The sequence below is a fragment of the Lissotriton helveticus genome, chromosome 10, assembly GCF_964261635.1.
Source record: "Lissotriton helveticus chromosome 10, aLisHel1.1, whole genome shotgun sequence".
In the NCBI taxonomy this organism is placed as follows: Eukaryota; Metazoa; Chordata; class Amphibia; order Caudata; family Salamandridae; genus Lissotriton; species Lissotriton helveticus.
In genome coordinates, this window is record NC_136071.1 from 968998870 (window position 1) to 969018362 (window position 19493).

General features: G+C 42.7%; 1 protein-coding gene across 2 annotated transcripts in view; it reads right to left on the minus strand.

Moving 5' to 3' along the window:
- LOC144784686 (ATP-dependent translocase ABCB1-like) overlaps positions 1-19493 on the minus strand; it is a 1804387-nt gene that overhangs the window by 1252221 nt on the left and 532673 nt on the right. For both annotated transcript variants that reach the window (XM_078663637.1, XM_078663636.1), the window contains exon 10: positions 13162-13275. In XM_078663637.1, the coding sequence (XP_078519763.1) occupies positions 13162-13275 (114 nt within the window). The remainder of the gene's footprint in view (positions 1-13161; positions 13276-19493) is intronic.

Genomic DNA, 19493 nt, shown 5'->3' on the forward strand with positions numbered 1-19493 from the left:
AAAATTACAGATTTGTTGGAAACAGTTCATGATTATCCTCAAGGGATTTAAAAGTTCATCCGGCGTTGTTGGGTCTCTTTCTTGTTAAGTCGAAGAACTTCCCGACTTGGCAGTTCAATTTGGTGTCGCTGGTGGAAAAACACAGTTTGACTGCCTGCCTACAAGTCCGAATGGCATGTAGATTGAAAAATGGACATAGGAGGTTGTACCGCAAGTCCTTTAGGCTAGGACAGATACAGATCACATGGACAATGTCCTCCTTACCACTGTTGCACATGTTGTGACGCTGTTGTGAAGGATTGTTTCTCTCCCAAGGGGGAAGGTGTTGAGTATGGGAATGACGCCCGAGGCGTAGTTTAACATTTTTTTCTTTAACTTTTATTTTCATGCCGATGTTACGGTATGCTTGTGGCTGCATTTTTCCGTAATCACCCAGCGTTAGCCATCCATGCGTTCTATTTGCTAGGTCCTTCTTGTCTACAATCGCTGAAAGGATACGTGCTGATTTTTTAGCTACTTTTTTAAAAGACAAGAGGTCTATTGATGTTTCCCAGATATCGGTCAAGCCTAGAACTTTGAGTGATTCATATAAGTAGGTTCTCGGCGTGGAGTTGCGATGCCGAAGTAGCTCTTCCCATACATTTGCACATAAAGATCCAGCCTCTGCGTTGCGAATCTTATGCCAGCTTGTTGCATACACACTCCGTCTTTCTACAGTTTGTTTCAGGATGCCGAATTCTAATCGAATCTGAGCAGGGGAGACATATTTGGGAAGATTGAAAATAGCCCTGTATGAGTTAGCTATGAGTGTGTCCAGCAATGCCGCATCCTTACCGTGGTGTGATTCGCTCCCATAGGTAAGAGTCGGTTGTAATTTGGCGCGCAGAATTTCGAGGAGAGGTTTGAGTGTAAGGTCAGGTAGTTTGGCCTTTAGTGATTTTAGTCCCAAATAGGTCATTGTTGCCTTCCCTCGCAGGGAGTTGAGCTGCGCCCTAGAGGTATTATTTGAGTCAAGGATTACTCCCAGGTACTTATATGTCATGACCCGGTCGAGCTTTTCGCCATCCAAGTGCCAGCGGTGGTTCTTTTTTTTCCTATAGTTCACAGCCATAACCTTTGACTTATTGAAGTTTATTTGTAGTGCATTCTTAACTGAAAAAACATGAGTTGTGTTCAAGAGGTGTTGGAGGCCCGTTGGGGTCCGGCTTATCAGCAACAGGTCAACCGCATATAACAGGTTGGAAAGGGTAATTTTCCCTAATTTCGGTGCATGGTTGGAACATTTATCGAGTTGCCCAGGTAGATCGGCTAGGAAGAGGTTGAATGAAATGGGCGCGAGTAGGCACCCCTGTTTTAATCCTTTTGTTGTCCTAATGGGCTTTGAGAGGTGTATTCCAGCCCCAAGTTTGATTTTAATCCAGGTGTTTGAGTGGAGCAGTATTAGGACGTCTAATAGGCATTTAGGTATTCCCCAATTGTCCAGTTTCAGCCAAAGTTTGTTGCGGTCCACGTGGTCAAATGCAGCAGTGTAGTCGATAAACGAGAAGAATAATGATGACCAATTGGTTATATGTGATGTTTTTGTGCTGTTCGGCAGTCATGATTGCTCATATGCACTTCAACTGTGTGTGCTGCCCAGTCCTCTGGTCAAGTTGTTTCCACTTTTCTGTCCCAGACCTGTGCATCTGTTGGTGTTGTGTTGAATGTCTGTGTGTTTGCTGTGGAACTGCTTCAATTCCTGGGTGTGATGTTGTCTTTGTGCTGTACTGATTAGTGTTGTGTGGGTTCATGTTGTGTCACTCATGTCTGTGTGGGACTGTTATGCTTGGTGTGCACACACTGCTTGTTGTGCATACAGTGCTGTGGGTGCATGTTGCCTTGTCACTGCCTGACGTGCATCCACTGATGGCCTGCTGTGTTTGGTATGTGGGTTTTTTGCCGTTGCATCTGTTGTTTGATGTCGCTGTGTTTATCTGTGATGGTACACTTTTCGTCTGTGTTGTGGTATGTTGTCTGTGCATTGTTCCTGACTGATGAGGTTGTGCATTCCTGTTGTGTCTGTGCTCCCATTGCCTTTCCACAGTTTTGCTACACAGGGCATGTCTGTGCTTGTTGTGGTTCTGTGTGTGTTTCTGTTGGGTTATGTGTTTGTCTGTTGTTTTTGTGCAGACACTTGTTCTGGCATCCCTGTGTGTGTGTGTGATATTTGTGGCTACCCCCAGGGTGTGTGATTGTTTGTCTGTGTAGTGACTGGAAAATATTTACAGCCTTCTGTGTGTTTGACACAGGTGTTGTGTGCTGCTGGTGTGAAGGGGGTATGTGTGTAGATTCCTACTAGTGTCTGATAGTCTTAAAGTGTGTTCATGGGCCCTGTGTGTTTTGCTGCTGGCATACTCCTGTGAAGTAGTTGTATACATATGTGTGGTTGTTCACAGTTTTACTTCAGGACTTCCTTTCATCCGTGTGCCTATACATGGGTAGGCTTGCTGTCTCCCTGGGTTGTTGCACTCACTTTGGCAGCCATGTGTGCTTTGATGGGCTGAGGGTCTGGTTCTATGCTCCTTGTCTTGCATGTGATGTACACATGCTTGGTGGTTGTCTCCATGGCTTTTACATTTGTGTGCACCTCACGTTGGCTTTCTTATTTGTTGTTCTCCATTGCTGGTGGCATGTGGTTTGTGTATGTGTCTGTGTATCAGTGTAGAGTATGTCTGTGCGACTTGGCAGGCTGTATGTCCAGTAGGATGTTTGTTCCTTGTATGTGTGTGTGTTCATTTAGTGCTTGTACTCAGTTTTTTGCCATGGGTGTGGTGTTGTTGTGGTGTGTGTGTGTTGCCCTGGCCCCGTGCTTGTGTGCGGTGTGTTCCTCTGCAGCCACTCCTGCTGTGGCTGTCTCCCCAGTTTGTTTGGTGTGTGGTGCAGGGTGTGGATTCACTTGGCTTGTTGTTATGCATGGGGGTGCACAGGTGGGGCACATGCAATGTCCCTTCGGGGGGGGGGCTAGTGTGAGGAGGGTGGAGGTGTGCCCTGCCCATGCCTGGCACTGGCCCTCCCTTCTGCATTGTGCGCATGTATTCCCTTGTCTTCACCGTTACGGTGACGTGACCAGGACATTGCTGCAAGATCGAGGAGAATGTGTATCCTGGATGTGAAGGGGTGACTTGGTGGCAGGTGGATCATGTGTGGGTACACTTGTGGATGTGTTCCTGTCCCCACCAGGGTGTCTGTTGTGGATATGGACCCTGTTTCAGCCCATGAGTTGTGTGTTGTGGTTGTGTTATTGTGTACATGCGGCAGCGTCCGCGGCAGTCTATAAGTTACTGGTGATGTATCAGGTACAGCACCACAAAAACATGTAGGGCTGGGTCCTTTGCGGTCGTAACCGGCTGGTGTGGACCGGGACTCTGGTTTCGCGCTCCGCTGTTGAGCTTCCGCCGTCTCTGATTGGGCGGTTTTCCTCTGCGGTGCGACTGGTTGTTTGGGGCACCCTAATTTGTGGAGTGGAGCGGACGTCATTTCACACAGTAGTGCGTCTCCATTGGCTCACTCCGCCGCGGTAGCGGGCGCACTTTGATGGCGGTTCGCGTCACACCGCGGCAGTCGGGAAATGTGCTATGCTTGGCAATACTAATTCGGCAGCCGTGAGGTCCACTGCTCAAGGGCTGAAAAATTCATCTTTCCGCACCACCAGCGCCGCTGTGGTGCCACCGCTCGCCATCCTAATAGACCCCTTAGTTTGAGTATGGCGCCTCCTTTCATGTTTTGTTTTTATTGCCATGACTGCCGCTTCACAGCAAACAAAGAAATATGAAGGAACGGGCTATTCACATGCTCCAGGACTACTTGGGTGTGTGTAAGCCTGCCAGAGAGTTCCAGCTCTCCACACTGCGTCCCCTCGCGCTTCAGCAGCTACCTACTGCTAGAGCCAGTGAAGGGGTACCGCACCTTCCTGGTCGTGCCACAGCACAGCAAACAGCTGCTCTGCAAGGTGAGTGTGCCTATCCCCTTGCTAGCGACCACAGATTGTCCGTGGGGTCACTAGTCCAGACATATTTTCTTGTGAATTCTGCCACATAACAATATAGTAGTGTATGTTCTTTTTTTGCCCTCAAGAATCCCTTTCCCCGTACCACCACTACAGACATATATTTGTCAGTGTTTTTAAACTGTCTGGGCATTTTTGCACGAGAATACACCTTTTCATTTGTACAACTCATTTTTGTGTTTCGAAAAATATCTTCACACTTCCAAAACAAATCTATTTTGGCATGCCAACAAAGCTTAATTATTAAATAGATTTGTGCATCTCTACTACTGAGTCACTCCAAAAGCTGTGTCTTAAACCACTCACTATGTTAGGTATCCCATCCCTACACTGTCAGCTGCCTTTTTGTTCTGCAAAATAATCATGAGAGGATGCCTCACAGACAGTGGGCTGCTATGTGTTTGAAGCTGGACTGTTAAAGTGTAAGAGATTTACAGACCTCAGGCTTCCCCAGAAAAAAATCCACATATCAAGATTCTCAGCACTTATTATGTAGAGGACCTCAAGCCTCTGCATTTAGGGGCATATTTATGTAGCTTGTATGCAGCACAGTGCAGCCAGTCCTCTTGGTGCACTGCGTAAAAGGGAAAGGGCAGGAATGCTTTGTATTTAACATAATGTGACGCATTGCTGTCTTTTTCTTGTTCTGGCTCCCTTTTGGTCGCCTAGTGCCAATTCAGACACCCATTTACATGGTGCAAGGGTGCATGCGTTGTAAGCAGGATTGTTTTTATGCAGGGAAAAATACCTTTCTGCACAAAAACAATCCTTTGCAGCGGTTTCCCCTTATTACTTGTGCTGCAGAATGCAGCACACAAAGAAAGAGGAATAGGCGTTTGCAATGCAATAGGTCTCGCAACTACAACATTTTGAGCTATTAGCATTGCAAATGACAATGCCTTTTATTAATGTGTACAAAAGTCTGCAATAATAAAAGACATTGGAGCAGATTACCAAGCAATAGCGATAATTATCGCTATTGCTTGGTTAGAGACAAAATTTTACCGCTGAGCTGCGGCGATTTTTTGGTATTACCAAGGTTTATCGCAAATGCGATAAAAAACGGCCGCAATGCATGAATATCGCTGAAAAGTCAGCGATATTCATGCATTACCGAGCTAATGCTCTTAGCCATGTTATCCACCTCCCATTGGATAACATGGCTAAGAACTGCTCAGGGCAGGTGTTAGCTTTTGGAGATATTCGCGCTTAGCGCGAATATCTCCAAAAGTTGGTAATAGGAGATAGCGATGTTAGCGACTGTTTCCAGTCGCTAACATCTTGGCACGCCCACTTTGCATGCCATTAGTGATAAATATCACTGACATGCAAAGTGGGGCCCAAGATGGTCGCTATCTCCTACTAGCTGTAGCTAACTGGTGTTAGCGACAGCTAGGTAATAGGGAGATAATTTTATCTCCGCTTTCTTGGCTTTTAAAGCCAAAAAAGCGGGGATAAACCCCCTTGATAATATACCCCATTGTCATTTACAATATCAAAAGGTCAAAGTTTCTAAAATGCGTGATCTATTGCATCACAAATGCTTGTTTGTGTTTGAGATTTCTAGAGTTTAACATATAACTGGGATTTTCTCAGAGGTAATGCATGGAAAGTTGACAGCACAAGTTGGAAATAACCAGCAGAGGTTGAATTTCTCTGTTTCCAACTTGTTCTGCTTAACGTACATGCATTTACTGGGAGAAATTCCCAGATATATTGATCAACTTTAGACACATCAAATGCAGAAAAACAGGAGCTTGACTCTGCACACAGCCAGCGCATTTCTTTATGATACGGCTCCAGCCGTCTTTAATTGCCTCTGCATTAGTAAAATTAACATAATAGATTTTGTTTCATATATCAATTGAATCTGATTGTTGCACTATCCAGTTACAATCCTACTTGATAAAAGAAGAAATCTGTCAATTTCTTAATGTAGGGAGCTTTCTCTGCTACAATATTTTGACCAGTGATGACCATAAGCGGCTGAGAAAACACTAGGTGGGACTTGTAGGATTTTGTATAATATAAAATCCAAAATGCCTTTATTTTGCTGCTTACTTCCAGCTCAGATAATGAAAATCAATGACGAAGCATGTCTCAATTTTGTTATGATTTTGAATAAAAGTGAAACACAGAAAATAAGATTAATTTTCAACTGCACAACAAAAAGCGGTGAAAGGAGTCCTTGAATTAATCGTAGTTGCTGTTAATCACTCAGCTCCATATGGCTTGGTCCAAACTGAGGTGACATGGTGTGCAAAATAAGGATGGACTGAGATGCGGCCTCCAGTGATTACCAGTGGATGAGATTAAATCAAGCATTCCATCCATCACTTTTTGTATACTTAAGTATGTCGACCTAAGTGGGATACATATGCCCAGATGTGGTTCCTGCACACTCTGTTTCATTAGAACCAAGCTATACCTAGCTGAAGAGACCATAAAAAGGGCGAAGCATGCCCTGGTTTGCTATTGTTCCTGTTCAGGGAGGACCTGGCTTGGCAGTTCAGACTCGACTGTTCTCATTGTAACAGGATCGAGACACATTTGCATACAGCTGGGTCCACACTGGGGTGGCATGATGTGCAAAATTAGCATAGACTGGGGTGGGTCATCAAGTGATTACGAGTGACCGCATACCATTAAAGAATCATCACTTTTTTGTTAATTTTAGTAAATTCGTTATGAGATAACAGTGTCACAAAATCTAGAATACATTTTAACAGATGAAAATGGGACCAGGAGAACGCAATAGTATACGGTTTTATTTGTGAGCCCTTGCCCCTCTTTAATACGGATCTGCAACGTAACCGGTCTATGTATACAATTCTGTCAACAAAACTAACTAACCAAATTGTGGAAAGAGTTCTGATAATTAAACCACGATACAGCATTTGGATCTTTGGAGAAGGCAAGAAGAGAATTATTGTCATTTAAACTTGCCACCGTTTGTGATTCCTAAAAAGCTTTCATTAAAGAGGCTACTACTGTTGGCTAATAAATACCTTAATACTCTAAAGGTAAACCTTGGCTCCTGGAGCTTTTCCGTTTGAAATATGTTTCATTATTTTTCAATACTATCTAATCATCTGTTATAGGCTGCTCTGATGAATGTTTTGATAAAATGTAGGGCAGGGTCATAGTTTCCATAAACTCTAATTATTTGATAAATCTTGAAAGCATTATTTAGCCACAATTTGGTTAGTTGGTTGAGCTTAACCCGAAGGAAATGGCCCAGCTTAGGAACTTAGATGGGGTCGATCTGCCTGGTAGAGATGTTTGTGTATGCCCAGGTGCAGACAATATTGTGCAATAACAACATATAATTTACTTCAGGGGAGTACAGTAACACCTCTCCCGGGTGACCCAGACTTCTGATTTCCAACTTCAGGAAACCAAATGTGCTCTTCATCAGGTCTCAAGTCACAGTTTGTGCTCTGCGGTTGGACATTTGAAGGACGTGAGAGGATGGGTAGAGGGCCTTACAAAATATCACCTGGAAAGGATATTATAGCTACATGGATTACTGTCGCTTTCCATATACTAGTTTCACATTTCACTCATGCCAACCTCCATCAGAAGTCCTGTAAGGTAGACTTTTGTAAAGAGCACCATTCAATGACGTCATGCTCATTATGATGCAACGCAGTTCTCTGCTTGTTTCATGTACTCATCTAGCAGCCACATGTCACAATAGCTCGTGCCAGCGGTGATTGATGGAAGATGAAGCTGGCATGTGTTGCACCACAAATATCATGCACATGAATGAAGTGGCCACTAGCATCACAGACAGCTCCTATATCGATTAGAAACAGTGGTGTCGATTCCAAAATGATGTGTCCACATATGTTCGGCTTATGGTTCCTGAAACATAGGTAAACAGGCAATGGCACTGAAATGCATGCATTGTCTGTCCAACAGTGGCCAGTTGTTTAGCTCAGTCAGTAAGAGGAGTTGGGGGGGGGCGAGGGTGGAGCTTCAGGATATCCAAAAATGATGCAAACATATAATGTGAAAATACATTAGGTGACAAGCAGTATGCATGAGAGGGGCTTAAGGGACAACGGAGAGGGAAAGGAATTCAGTCCGTAGGGTAAGGGAACTAAGGTAGTGATTACTATGGCGTAAGGCCTGACACTGCCAGGGGTGCGGTGGCAGGCCATCGGACAGAAATTTCCCCCCTGCCAAATTAGGATGGTGGGGTAATAGGACCACAACCCTGGCGGGCGCAAAGACTGCCCGTCACGGATCTGCCACAGGCAATTGTTCTGATTGCCTGGCTGAGCTGTCAGTTTCTGTAACATGGTGGTGGTGCCGAGCAGGCACCGTCCGCTGAATTAAAATGCTGGCCGCGGCCAACCTTTTTGTGGTGGGTAACACGACATTGTAAGGCTGACGGGGATTGGTTTTGGGGGCCCATTGCGGGCCCCCCTTGAGTTGGGGGGAGGTGATGGTACACAGGGGGTACCCGTGGTACCCCCTACATTTCCCTGCACTAAGTGGCAGGCACCACGTGATGCCTGCCACGTAGTGCAGGGAAACACACTACATGCATTTTTCACATTGCGGCGGGTGCTGTAGCAAGCATCCCCCGCCACAATGGTAAAGATGCAAGATGCGACAACCATCAGAGGGGCTTAAGGGACAGTGGAGAGGGAAAGGAATGCAGTCGTAGGGTAGGGGAACTAAGGGGGTGATTACGATAGCGGAAGGCCTGCCACCGCCAGAGGTGTGGTGGCGGGCCCTCCGCCATTGGACAGCAATTTCCCCCCAGCCAAATTAGCATGGCGGGGGGAATAGGACCACAACCATGGCGGGCGCAAAGACTGCCCGCCACGTATCTGCCACAGGCAATTGTTCTGATTGCCTGGCGGAGCTGCCAGAATCTGTAAAAAGGTGGCTGTGCCGAGCAGGCACCATCTGCCAAATCACAATGCTGGTCGCAGCCAACCGTTTCGTGGTGGGTAAACGCCATTGAAAGGCTGGTGGGGATTGGTCTCGGGGGCCCTCCTTGAGTTGGGGGGAGGTGCTGGGGAACAGGGGGTACCCATGGTACCACCCTACATTTCCCTGCACTAAGTGGCAGGCACCGTGTGGTGCATGCCACGTAGTGCAGGAAAACACACTACATGCATTTTTCACATTGTGGCAGGTGCTGCAGCTAGCCGCCACAATGGTAAAATATGCAAGATGCGACCCCCATGGTGGGGGTGATGGAGCAGTGGAGAAACATAAAATGTTTGTACCCCTTGCAAAATTGTTCCCTCATAACTTTAATATTATTAATTGTGTGAAGCATGTAAACTAATCAACAAAATGCATATGAGATAGACACAAAACGTGGTAAAACGAACTGCTGTTTTGCAAAGAATCTAATTTACTAATGAAAAATGAGTCAAACTAATATAGAGCTGTGATGCCGTTAATATAAAAGAGTAAACGCATGTATTTGTGCTTATAGTAGAATTGTATTGTGGCAAAAGAATGCATATGGTAAGTAAAATTAAGTATATGTTTGCTTCGCTAGGTAACATGTAACATAGGAAATTAGAATGGTGGGAGGTAAACAGAAGGGCTTATTTAGTATATTTAATTTCTGTTGTGTTTGTTTTCATATTAGATCCCATTTTGACCTGATCGGCCTAGTCTGAAAGTGGCTGTTAAAACACAATAGTGGAAATGTTGTTAAAGATGGCCCCCACACATGCGCAAAAGAGAAGATGTGCAGTCACGAGTGTATGGCCTATTCCTGAAGCAAGAGATGTCAAGGCCAGCCTGGCCTGCAAACGGGAGTTGTGCCAAAGTTGCCTGCTGGAAAACCCTGAGAAAGGTGGGACATTGAAATCTGTATGAGAGGAACTGTATCAAGATGCTAAACAAGTAAAATTTGAACATTTGATGAACTCATGAGAACTGCAGAATGATTTTGCCTTTTTACAAACTGGTTTGGGCAAGGAGGACATGAGGTGATCATCGCCACCCCTCCAATGGACTAATGAGAAATGAGTGAAGCCCCTAAAAGTTTCAATTTTGGGTTTAGATAGTTAGTGAAAAGCGTATAAAAAGTTTGTGGGAATGATCTCGGGGTGGCCTTTTATTTTCGCACCATGACATGCTGTCGGTTGGGACGATTTTTCTTATGGTGCAAGAGACTTTGGAAATTGTTGGACTTTAAACTTTGATGGGGAAAAGAACGAGATCTGTCGAGGAGATTCTATGTCGAGAGGGAGACATCGAGGAGGTTAGAAAGACAGACAACTTAGGAACCTATTCTATATTCTCCGGTTCTACCATCACCCTATGGCCAAGGGGAACTTTTCATTTTTCTTTGCTCAAATGTATTAAATAGAGTTTTAGAATGTATTTGTGGAATAAAAAATCTTCACAATATAAAATTCTCTCTTAATTTCTATAATTATAAACTCGAGTCTGTGTTTATTAAAGTAAAGTCATGACGATTAAATGTTAAAAGGTATACGAATATTGTGATTGAATGGAATGGAAAAAGAACTTGATTAAGCGCACTGCGGCCGAGCGGCTTCCTGGCGCTGGAGGGTTTGACCAGACTTATAAGGGTGGCACGGGAGAATTAGCAAGGGAATGCTTGGGCAAACAGAAAGCACTGGACTTAATCGCCATCAACTGATTCCTGCTAGTTGGTCCATCCACCAAATAGGGGAGTACCTTGATGTTGTTCTTATGATTGTTTGGGCATTTAGAATCCTAATGTAAATAATGTATAAAGTTATTGTATAGGTTAATAAGGTACCCCGCATGTGTTGCATCTCATCTCCTTGTTACTGATTCGGGGGCAGTGTGTGTGACTCACGGTGCTATGGGCTCCACGGATGAGTAGCATAAAGAGGTTGTTCCTGGCTTGGTGATATAGATAGAGAGTTTTGTGTTAGACCCGCTACATCAGAGGTCGCATTGTGATTCTACGCAAGGGACCGCCGCCATACACGAGGGTGGTCCCAAGCACCACCACGATGATAGGCAGACTCAAGTCCGCCCATAATCGTAATGACTCCCTAAGGGAGGGGACAAAATTATATTTTGTAAATTAACTAACATGTCTAATGACTTTCAAACAGAGATAGCGAGATAGTGTGTGCGCTTTTGTTACTATGTATGTCTAAAGTGGTGGTGAAATCCAAAAGGCACATCACCATACCAGGCTCAAAGCACCCGTGCCCAAGTATTTACCAGAAAATATATTTATATGGTGGTGTAGCATTCCAAACACCCCTCTAAAGCTACGCCCCTGACTGTGGCATAGTGAAGTACTGCTCCACTCCACTGGTGATGGATATAAATGCCTGGTGCAAGCACCAGGATTGCCTTACCCATGAAATGTCACCAGGAACCCTGCTGGTCCTCCTCAATTATTCAGTAGTGAGGAAGAGGAGTGTAGTGTGTAACTTGACTTGGACAGGCATGTCAAGAAAGTGTGTTGTTGAACTGAGTTCCTGCGTCTTTTCTGCAACTGTGTCAACTATCTCCCCCGAAGAATTACCACAGAGAGAATCTCTCAACTTTTATATGCTCTTGCTCCTCCTCAAAATGAGGTGGCCGCACACCAAAGCTCACCACTGAAACTGTTGAAAACTTGCTATGCCTGTGCCTAGATTTCCTACTAAGTGCACTTGCATATAATTGGTTGGAAATTGGGTGAGTTTCCTATCATTAGGGATGGGGATTTTTGTTTACTGTGTATACATTTGGCAGTGTTCTGATGCATGTTAGTGGGATTTTTCTTTTGGTGTGTACATGGGGCAAGCTACTTGAGGGTGATATGACATTATTCCAGCATTAACAAAGTCCTAGTGCAGAATTTTTAAAAGATTAATGTGTAGCGGGCATTTTTGGGAGTACCACAACTCATTCAAGAGGCCGTATTGAGACGGAGGCCAAAGAGGAAGAGGAGGAGAGGAAAGAGAGAATAGACGTATAGAAGAAGAGGAAAGAGAAAAGAACAAGAGAAAGAAAACGCCAAGATGCAGCAAAGCGGTTATGACAATTCCAGTATAATCTGAGATGTGTATGTCCTGTGTGATTAACAAGGACTCCGTGGAGTTCAAGAAGTCAGGAGGAGTGGCAAATCATGGAGGTTTATGGGTGTTAAAGTAGATATCAAGTGAGTCCCACATTCTCCTTCTAATGCTTTTGTCTGCCATATTCATCCATATGACCCTACCCCTGTTCAGATGTATTCTCACCTGCACATGCAATGTATTCACATTATAGTTTTTCATACTGAAATATTCAATAACAATTTTTGAAATAAAAAAAGATTAATGTGTACCTCTTCTATATGCACTTTTTGAGTGTATTGTCTTTGGTTATGTGAAACTGTATTCCTTTGAAGTTTTTCTCTCTCCTAATAGTGTTATTCCGTGCCTCAATTGCTTAGTGTGCCATTATGCGGCAATTCTTTATTTGTAGGTTGTTGTCTGTGACTTACTTCAAGCCGAGTATGGAAAAGTGTCATCCTGGTTGGCCTGTAGTATTTCTTGAGTTGTTTAATGAATTGGGCTTGACCTACAGGAGTATGGGGAGGGAGGTGGACTTGGATGGTTCTCACATTTTGTAGTGTATAGTTCCTGCTTCCCCGTTCCCCGGCAGATTTACATCTAAGTATTATTCTCGTGTATTGAGTTGTCCAAGCTTCTGGCTGATTAATATACACACAAGGTTAGGGTTCTTTAGTACGCACATTTCCGAATGGGCATTTGTGAATTGCCTAAGTGAACATGGCCAATATTCTCTGGATGTGATGCTTGATTACCTAAGGGTTTGATATATTTGATGCTGCAATAAAAAAGGTTTCAGCAATGACCACCATGAGCGCTGAAATGTTTTTCGTAGGTAAAGAAACTAAACAAGGGAACATAAATCATGTCAAGGTGGTGCTGGCTGGGAAGAAATTGATTAAGAGAATGCAGAAGAGGTCAAATCTGGGTATTGTTCTAATGTATTATTTTGTTTCTTCACATAGAAAAACATATTTCTTAAGTATTTGCCTTTTCATATGTAGGCACTACTAAAATACATAAAAAATATATGAATGCATTGAACTGCTATGGAATTTAGTGACTTCTTTGTGTTCTGACCTTTTTTATAATCTGATAAATTTCAAAGGCAGCCACACGAGAACTGACAAAGTTTTCCAAGTTTGGCACAGTTTGCCCAATAGAGAGCGAACCCAACAATAATGTCCAGAAAACCTGTAAGAGAAAATCAAAATTATTATTCAGAAAATATTCAATATTTTACATACTGAATTGTTTTATAAACAGAGGAGTGGTGGTATCTAGCAAAGGTAGTGAAGGCATAGCCTCAGGACTAGTGAATTTGGACCACACAGAAATGTACATAACCGTTTTTGTGCTATGATGATATTACAAGACAATCGTACTTATCAAGTAAGTGGCAGGTACGTGTGCCTAGGTAAACATACCTCATCTCTGTGAGCATGCTTAACCACCAAAAAATGCAAATCAGTAGATAAACTAATGTAATACATTGGGTCACTGGTTGACTGGGGTGTGAGCTCTGGTCAAGGAGCAACCACAATCCTTGTTTTTAATTTTTTTTTAATTGAGCAAAATTTCATTAAGAAAAAAACATTTAACTCATCAATCATGATTGCAAATAACCATATTCGGGGAACCACCAATGAAAATAACATTCAGAAAAAGTCATTTTGAACCTATTGATAGGTAAATGTCGGATATCTAAAAATTCAATGTGTAGGGTTTCCGAAAATTGCAAAATAAGACAAAAAATTCAAAATGCTGTTCCTTTTAGATATAGTAAAGTGCATATGCATAGTTTATAAAGTGCATATAGAGTTAAATAATATTTATTATGACAATTCCTTACTGATATAATAAAGTGCTTGATGCAAAAATAAAACAGAATCAAATAGGACTCTATCACTCTATAAATGCAGAATTAAAAGATACTTCAACAATAAAGTGCAGCAGACCAGCAGTGATGTTTTCAGTCAACCTGGATTAGATACGCTAAAACTGTCATAATAAAGAAGAACTGTGACCCTGACCTTGACGACATATAACATTAATTAACAAAGAATACCCACAGCTCTTTATAAATAAAATAAATTATACATGCATGTGCAAAGTCAACCATTCGCTTCAACTTTAAAGTGCATAGACTAGTATTGATGTTTTAATCTCAATGTATTAGATCGATCATTCGGCCTATAACCCATTAAAAAACCATTACAGCCCTTGACTTAAAGGCATATTTCAAGTTGAGAAAATTTCAAAGTATACTCGCCCCCCAGTCCCTAGTATTGAATCAAGTTGAAATACTGCCAGGAGGCATTACATTGCCTTAAGCCCCCGACCCTCTTTCCACAGGTTTCCTCAAATTGCTTTCTTCTGATCATTTTATTCAGCCATTCTTGATCGACAGAAACCTTACAGGTTCGGCACATTTGCAGAATCAAAGAACGAGCTATAACAAAAACAATTGACAAGAACGTCTCTCCTGCTTTTACCAAATTCGAAGATTGACCATTTTAAAAAAAGCCAAAGAATACCAAAACGGAATCTAAATCAATCATTACTCCCATGGCAGAGCTTAAAACTGTAAACAACCGACTCCAAAAGCGGAACAACATAGGGCAAGAATAAAAAATGTGCAACCAACCCCCTTCACCCTGCTGCTTACAGCAAAAACAACGATTGTCCAGTGCCAAATACATTCTATTCGAGGCTGCAGGAGTATAATATGCCATCCAATGAGAGAGGAACGACATCCTCTTAAAGTTCGTCGCCATCAATGACTTGCATCCTAAAAGTGATATGGTCTGCCACACACCCTATGAAAAATGGCAGTCAGTTGCTACATAGATTTGCCTAAACTCGTATGCCCCCCTTGCAGGTTTGAATGAGTTGGATTGAATTCAGGAGGTTGAGGAGACACACGCCTATACTCTCCAACAAAATGACTCCCTGAGACAGAGTGTAGAGGAAATATGCCCCCTATTAATATCGAGCCCAAATGAGATTATATCAGCCCCACCCCCTCATGGGTTTCCCGTGATTAATCACATGCACCCCCAGAGGCCTCAGGCGCCTTTCTCGCCATCTCCCTCCCCTGGTTATATCAACCACATTCCTGGTAGGGAATTAAAGGGCCAGATGTAGGTAATCTCAATTTACCTATTCTTAAATACCGAATTTTACCGATTCATTATTTAAGAATAGGTAAATGGGATGTAGATAATTTTTCGGTAACAATTACAGAATCAGTAAGATTCGGTAATTAAGAATCGGTATTTACCGAATCGGTATTTACCGAATTGGTAAATACCGATTCAGTAATTCCCATTCATTCCAATGGGCCTGGAGGCCCATAGGAATGAATGGGAATTACTGATTCGGTAAATACCGATTCAGTAAATACCGAATCAATAAATATCGAATCGGTAATAGGGGGAACCCTTTCAAGGGTGGCAGGGTGTCCCACTGACACCCTGTTGCACCCCTGAATAGTGCCCTAGGGGCATGTATGTCTGCCACATGGCACTGAATAAAAAGCACAAAATAGCTTTTTAAAAGGCAGTCAGAATTTACCACCAGCTAATAGTTGGTGGTAAAATAACAAATCCTTAAATGTAAAAAGCACTTACTTGAGTGCTCTCTACATTAAGGATTCGGTAATTTACCAAATCGGTATGTTAAGAATTCGGTAATTTACCGATTCCCTAAGTTACCAATTCGGGAAATTAACGAATCCTACAATTTGGCCACCTACATCTGAAAAGCCTAATTCCGGTCGGTAACGGCCGAAATTCGGTGATTTCGGCCGTTACCAACCGGAATTAGGCTTCCTACATCTGGCCCTCAGTCTTATATCCGGGAATGTGGCAGGTCTGTCTTCCAAGTTTACCGATGACAGATGGCTATTGTAAGTTAGGTCATATAGAATGATATGTTTACAGGAAACCTGGGAGACCAAGAATAATTTCTTTCTGGATGGGTATTACACTATTTTTGGTCCAACGTCAAACTCAATCATGGGAAGAGCTTGTGGAGGCCTTATCATATTTGTGGTCCTTGACCTATGCACAGACCTTACGATTTTAAAGTGGGATTTTCAGGCACTCCAGGGTATAGAATTGCATATGGGGAGAGCACTTACTCTTGTTATAATTAAATGTTACAATGCCAAGAGGGAAGAGGGTGGGTCGACTAATCTTAAGGCCTTAAATTGTGCCCTAGACTCCATATAGGAAGAGGGTTGTGGGCACATGAATTTTATTCTAGCAGGTGATTTAAACTGTCATTTGTGTCCATCTTTTGTGAAGAACCAGTTGACTGCCCAGCCTTGCCCACTTTTTCAGCTGACCTCCACATGGAACACGCAATGAAAGGGAAGGCGTTAAACAACTTGTTACTTACTCATAACCTAGCAAATACCCTGGATCTTTGGAACACCGGGCCTATTTTTCAATTGCCCCCAACATATAAAGGTTGAGGTTCAGCAACTATTATAGATTTTATATTCATGACAGCACTTTTGAGAGCGGTCCCTGGCTCATTTAATATAGATTATAGTGCTTTTAGCGACCACAACCCACTGATACTGGTTCTGAGAGGGCTGGGCCACTCTACCATAGGTCCCCGTAAGCCCCAGGCATCCTTAACCCCCATTGATCAGGGTAGGCGCCTCTGATGGGCGATCATAGACGTAAAGGCCTTTAACCATAGCTTTTTCTCTTCATGTCAGAAAGAGATAGGCGCATGTGATGGAGCAAGGATTCGCATGTAACGCTACTTGCTTGTACTCGGCCCTCTCGACATAACGTTAACACATTCATCAACATGTTCGTATTACTAATATTGCATTACACACCATACGAGGGAAGCTTGCATGTGTGCTTTTACTAACTATAATCCGCTTGCATTAATATGGCCGCTGCTACGCGGGATTTTCTACTGCGCATGCGTCTGTCATACTCACGTGACATGATGTAGTCTTTGCTTTGGAGGAAATCTTTCGCTTCTGCGCACTAGAATTAAAATGGCTGCTATGTGTTACAGCATGCATGAAGCTTGCACTGCTGCTTTTGCTAAGCTGTTTGTTCTGCTTAACATTAATGCAATAGTTACAAATAAAGTAATGGGAATAGAGTAGAAATAAGTGGTACACAGTGCATTCTTTTATTCTGTGTTCTCAAACTGTTTCTTTTCTATTTTTACATATAAAAACCTTTGGGCCTGACGAGAACCCTCTGCATCCATTTTGAACATGCGCACAAGAAACTAAGGGACGCTTCAGAAATGACATTGAATGATTGCCAAGAAACAGTCTCATCCAAGATGTGCCTGGGAAGCTAACCTTTTACCCCTGTTGAAGGAAGCTCATACGTGCAATGTTAATACAATGTATTTACTAAGAGAACATTCATTGTTGGGTGGAATAAAGATGTCATGTGAAAAAATAAATTGATTGGCGGGAACAATAATTTAAATATGACACGCAGAAAGTTTCATTTTGGTATGGTGTGATGACCTCTCCTCATTCCTTGTCCAATCAAAATTTGGGGATCCTTACATTTGCAACATTGGGAGGTGGTACACTGTCCTGAAAAATAGTATAACTAGGGAAGGCTTAGCTAGTTAATTTGTCCGACTTGTCCGAATAGCTGACCTGTCACTGACCCAACGCACTCAATAGGTGACCAAGAGCAGAGGGCTGCGGAGCACTCTGTCAGAAGATTCGATAACCCAATCAGGGTTCTGGGAAGCTGAAGTGCGGGCGAAGTACTTTGTCAGGGAAATCGATAACCCAATCGGGTTATGGCTGCTAGCTGCAGAGAGGGAGTAGCGCAGGCGTTGCAACTTAACTGCGGGTGCCAGTCTTAACCTTTGGTTGTCCTGTCTTGATCCAATTTGGCTTTACCTGTCTTGATTCTGAATCTGCACCTGCTAGCCTACTGGCGACTGCAACTTTCGTGGTTCTGTCCTTTAAACTGACCTGTGGCCAGGGTTAGTTCTTCACACCATTCTAGGTAAATATATTTTTATGTGGGTTCGTCATTAACTTGTTTCCTTCTCTCCCCCTTCCTAAATGTTACCTATTTGGTAAGGGAATCATCACTTACAACGCAACTTTTACCACGCAGTGCCTTTACGACGCAACTTTTACAACGCAAACCATTACAACGCATTGCGCTGGGGGGGGCTCTAGGATAGGGAATATATTTAATTTACTATCCAACACCTTTCCTACTATCCACGGGGACTGGAGTTGGAATAGTAAATTAAATAATTCACTATCCAGCGCCCCAAAGCACTATGCGTTGTAAAAGCATGCGATGTAAAAGCATGCGTTGTAATGTCGTACATCCATTTGATAATAGTGCTTGCATATCATGTTCCTTCTCTTTACCCTTCCTATTGATAACGTTTGACATATGTTCCCTTTAACCCCTCCCTTTTGATAAATGATTAAACAATTGATCGTATTTTATGTTCCTTTTCTTTACCCTCCCTATTGCTAAATGATCGAAATTAGTTGAATACATCTCTTACATAATTACATTTTGACTCTGATCTTTATAATTGAAAGTCTTTTGGTGTTTAATCTTTGGATCATGATCATTTAAGAAACTTAGATAAAGAGTTTAAAACTTTCCTGAGTTTGTGGTTATTATATGAGTGCAAATGTTATTTTTTCCTAATATGCTAACACCCTTGATCCCTTAGGACTTTAGGTACCGGTGACGTGGATTGGTAAGTCAAGGTATAGATAGGTCAAAAGTCCTAAATGTTTAAAATACACTTGTAGTAGAGCGAAGGTTACCCGTTTTTATTTATGAGTTTGTTGATTATGGGCCCAGGTGACTATTTTTGGTAAAAGACTAGCCGGGTGACCTGCGCGCTCTATCAATATATTCTTTTGGTAGCAGTATGATGGTTAGGGTTTAGTTAAGATAGGTTGGTAGTTAGTTAGTTGGTTAAGGAAAAATATTTTTGCAGATTTGAAATGTATTATTGATTGTATTGATTTTATGTATTAACCAAAAATTGTTCGTACCTGTTATATGTTTTGTCTGGAATCCCCCGGGGCAGAATAGCGGGTGGTAAGTGGAAGCCACACTGCAGTGAGGTCACTTACCTAGAGGAAATTAGTGCATGGTTAGGTAAAACCGGAAGCACTATTAGGGATTTTCTGTATGAATGAATGAATAAATGATAGAAAGAGTTTGCTAGCAATACTTTTGGTGTAATATCACCTAGAAAGGGTCACACGGAAGGAGTAGCAGGTTCGTCTGAGCTTGATTGATAGCAAAGGGGTTCGTTGGTGAAAATTTGGCCTCAGTACATCCTAGTAAGAGATAAGTCTAAAGAAGTAGCAGGTTCTCCAATGCTTGCGTGAATGGTAGACGGAAGGGATCTACTCG